Source organism: Hippocampus comes, unplaced genomic scaffold, assembly GCF_001891065.2.
Source record: "Hippocampus comes isolate QL1 unplaced genomic scaffold, H_comes_QL1_v1.1 scaffold371, whole genome shotgun sequence".
Classification (NCBI taxonomy): domain Eukaryota; kingdom Metazoa; phylum Chordata; class Actinopteri; order Syngnathiformes; family Syngnathidae; genus Hippocampus; species Hippocampus comes.
This window is the reverse complement of record NW_017805065.1, coordinates 127179-128119: the sequence shown is the minus strand read 5'-3', so window position 1 is coordinate 128119 and position 941 is coordinate 127179. Positions and strand designations below refer to the sequence as shown.

At 55.0% G+C, this 941-nt stretch overlaps 1 protein-coding gene across 1 annotated transcript in view; it reads right to left on the bottom strand.

The window, feature by feature from the left end:
- Positions 1-941, bottom strand: part of npepps (aminopeptidase puromycin sensitive) — a gene marked incomplete at its 3' end in the record, with an annotated part of 14046 nt that overhangs the window by 9146 nt on the left and 3959 nt on the right. Inside the window, exons 6-7 of the mRNA XM_019864486.1 lie at positions 838-941; positions 545-745 (exon numbers count right to left, since the gene is read on the bottom strand). Coding sequence (XP_019720045.1) covers positions 545-745; positions 838-941 — 305 coding nt within the window. The remainder of the gene's footprint in view (positions 1-544; positions 746-837) is intronic.

Genomic DNA, 941 nt, shown 5'->3' with positions numbered 1-941 from the left:
GGGGGGGTTCTTTTAAGAATAAGTGAAAGACGCCTTTCATTCCTGAAAACAAAAAAAAAAAAATGACAATATGAGAGGAACTCGTTTGAAATTGTTTGCGTAAGACGCAAGAAGGTTTAACAACCCATTCACTCCCAAAGACGTTTTTTAGTCCAAGTCTTTTTAGACTTGAGCTGCAGTCACACGTGCACATTTGTTCCGGCGTAGCGTCGCAAACGAGCATTTGCTCTGGAGCAAATTTTTAAAACACCTCCCTGAGGTGGATCAAATTTGGTCCAGTATAAGCTCTTTAGTGGAGCTACGCCGGAGCAAATGTGCACATGTGAACGCTCGACTGGATTTATTTCGGAGCTGCGTCGGACCAAACGTTGCCGTGTGAACGGGGCTTTGGTCTAGAATTGGCTGCTACTGAATTGAGTTCACTGAACTTCTGTTGAAGGTGGAAAAACGCTTTCAAAGCTTGTTTGGTGTCAGGAGAAATAAAGCAAACCCCCCCCCCCCCCATTTGGTAGCAGCGGGAACTGTGAGATCGGGGCGGGCTCACCTCCAGCGCAAAGCGACCCTGCTCGGCCTTCCCCACCGGCGTGTAGACGCGCACCAGCACGCCGTCCGACGACTGACTCTCCACAAAGTCGAACTCGCCGATGACGAAGGCCACCAGGTAGGTGGACATGATGGGCGTGGTGCCAAACGCGATCTCCACCAGGTCTTCCTCGCTCGGGTACGGCTGGCGCTCCACGACGTTCTGGAGGCCGAGGCGGAGAGGCAGCGTGGATGCGGCGATGCGCGACGGCACGGACGAGCGCCGCCGGGGGGCGCGAGCGAGCGACGGCGTACCATGTTTGACAAAGCGACGCAGTCCTTGGGGACGATCAGCGTGATGTCAAAGGTGGCTTTGATGGCCGGCTCGTCCCAGCAGGGGAACGCTCGGCGGGCGTCCG